We start from the raw sequence: 1,862 nt of genomic DNA on the forward strand, positions 1-1,862 counted from the left end.
TACGAACCCTTCGTACGAACAAAAGTAAGAGAAATTTAGGATAAGAATATGAACATGTTCTTGCATGAGGCCCAATGAGTTTGTGTCCTAAAACCACAATTTCACCATTAAACTCTGATCATGTGCTGAAAATGTTAAAAACTGAGAGGAAACAGCAAATATTATCATAAAAAAACAAGGTTTAGGAGAATCTTGAATTAAGCTAATAATGTTCTTACTCTGTAGTTTGACATGTCATTAATTTGGACATTCTTGACACCTAGTGGCATAGTTTGGGTGTTTCTATTAGATTAATGTAGCCAGAGAATTTTTTTTATAAAGACAGAAAAAAAAGTTTTATCGTTTGGAGTTGTGTAGACAGGGCTTTATGATGTCCAAGCTTTGTGAAATATTCAATGCTGCAAAAGTTAAAATTTTCAAKTCTGCAACGTATGCTTAACCAAAGCTCCCAAAAGTGTAAGACAAATAGGAACCAATCAATATTGTTGAACATATGCATTAGTAGGTCTCCAAGTCATGATTTGAATGAAGCATAATGTAAAGACATTTAAAACAATTTGTGAGTATTTTGGCTCTTTATGTGTGCTTTTTTCCAGCTGAATGAAACCCAACGGGTTCAAAATGACATCTTTATGGTGAATGACAAACATGACAAATGTTGCATTCCATAGACGTTGATAACAAAGCACAGTACACGTGATGCTCCCATAAGCATGCACTGGGACTGTACAGTAGGTTTGCCAGAAGATGATCGTCATCATTATGAAACATTTATAAAACAAACGGGATTAGTCCCGCTGCTTTAGTTTTGTGTTTCCCATGTGATTAGTTCATGAAGGAATACTGAGTGTGCTGTAGTAAGGCATGTACAGTTTGAAGAGTACTGCAGCTTTCATCTCAACTAAGAACTGTAACCAAAAATATAATTACCATGATTTATACTGGTCCAACTTGCCAACTGCATTTGACAAATGAAAACACAACACTTACTCCCTGGTTTTGCTGAAATGAGATGATTCAGCCTTGGAGAGGACTGAAACTGTGTGCTGTACGCTTCAGAAAAAAAGACAAACTATAGGATCCAGGTGGTCCATTCAGCCTTTGCCTGAAAACATGGTCACTTGTGTCGCAAAAAGGGTGGGAAGAGGAAAATTACCTGTCCAAGCTCTTTTACTTCTCCCATCTTCTCTTTTTATTAATATTGCATTCGAGCCTTATTCTCTTCCAAAAAATTTGGCATTCTTCTGAAGTGATTAATCCCCTTTGTTTCCACGTCCATCTTCTTTGTTGCAGCAGCTTGAAAGTTCTCCAGTAAAGCCCTCAAAACAAGTGATTCCTCCTGCGGCAGGCCTTTGGTCCTCTCCCAAAGTTCCTTAGATGGCGTGGTTACTGTAGCCTATGTATGTCTGCTTCGAGGCCAGCACTGCGAGGGTGCAGAAAGAAACAAAGTGTTAAAAATGCAACAGGGGAGCCTCAAAGAGGCGTGAAAGGGTAATCTCCAAGAATCCACATTGTGGGAATTCAGATTAATGTGAGGCTCTATTTATAGATGACTTCATTAACCAAGCACAGGTGGAACTAATTGTGATACCATGGTGCTTAATGTAAAATGATATTTACAAAATTATCCTGTCACTGCTGCTCATTAAAATAAAATAAAAATGTGATGTAGCTGAAGACTTGAATATATTTATTCTGATAAAAAAGTTTAAAGAAATCTTGTCATATAAAACACTAAACTATCCAGGGCAGCTGTAGCTACAGTGAAGCTTACCATCATCAGTGTGTAAATGTGTGTATGAATGAATGACGTAAGGCATCCATGAGAAGAATGCTATAAAAGACTGTTTTATTATTATTAT

At 36.9% G+C, this 1,862-nt stretch overlaps 1 protein-coding gene across 1 annotated transcript in view; it reads right to left on the bottom strand.

The window, feature by feature from the left end:
* Positions 1–10: 10 nt before the first annotated feature.
* The window catches only part of LOC106516759 (metabotropic glutamate receptor 4), a 228,961-nt gene continuing 227,109 nt past the window's right edge, over positions 11–1,862 (bottom strand). Inside the window, exon 12 of the mRNA XM_014007266.1 lies at positions 11–1,423. Within this exon, the coding sequence (XP_013862720.1) occupies positions 1,374–1,423 (50 nt within the window). The 3' untranslated portion in view covers positions 11–1,373. The remainder of the gene's footprint in view (positions 1,424–1,862) is intronic.

Source organism: Austrofundulus limnaeus, unplaced genomic scaffold (assembly GCF_001266775.1).
Source record: "Austrofundulus limnaeus strain Quisiro unplaced genomic scaffold, Austrofundulus_limnaeus-1.0 Scaffold41, whole genome shotgun sequence".
NCBI classification, from domain to species: Eukaryota; Metazoa; Chordata; class Actinopteri; order Cyprinodontiformes; family Rivulidae; genus Austrofundulus; species Austrofundulus limnaeus.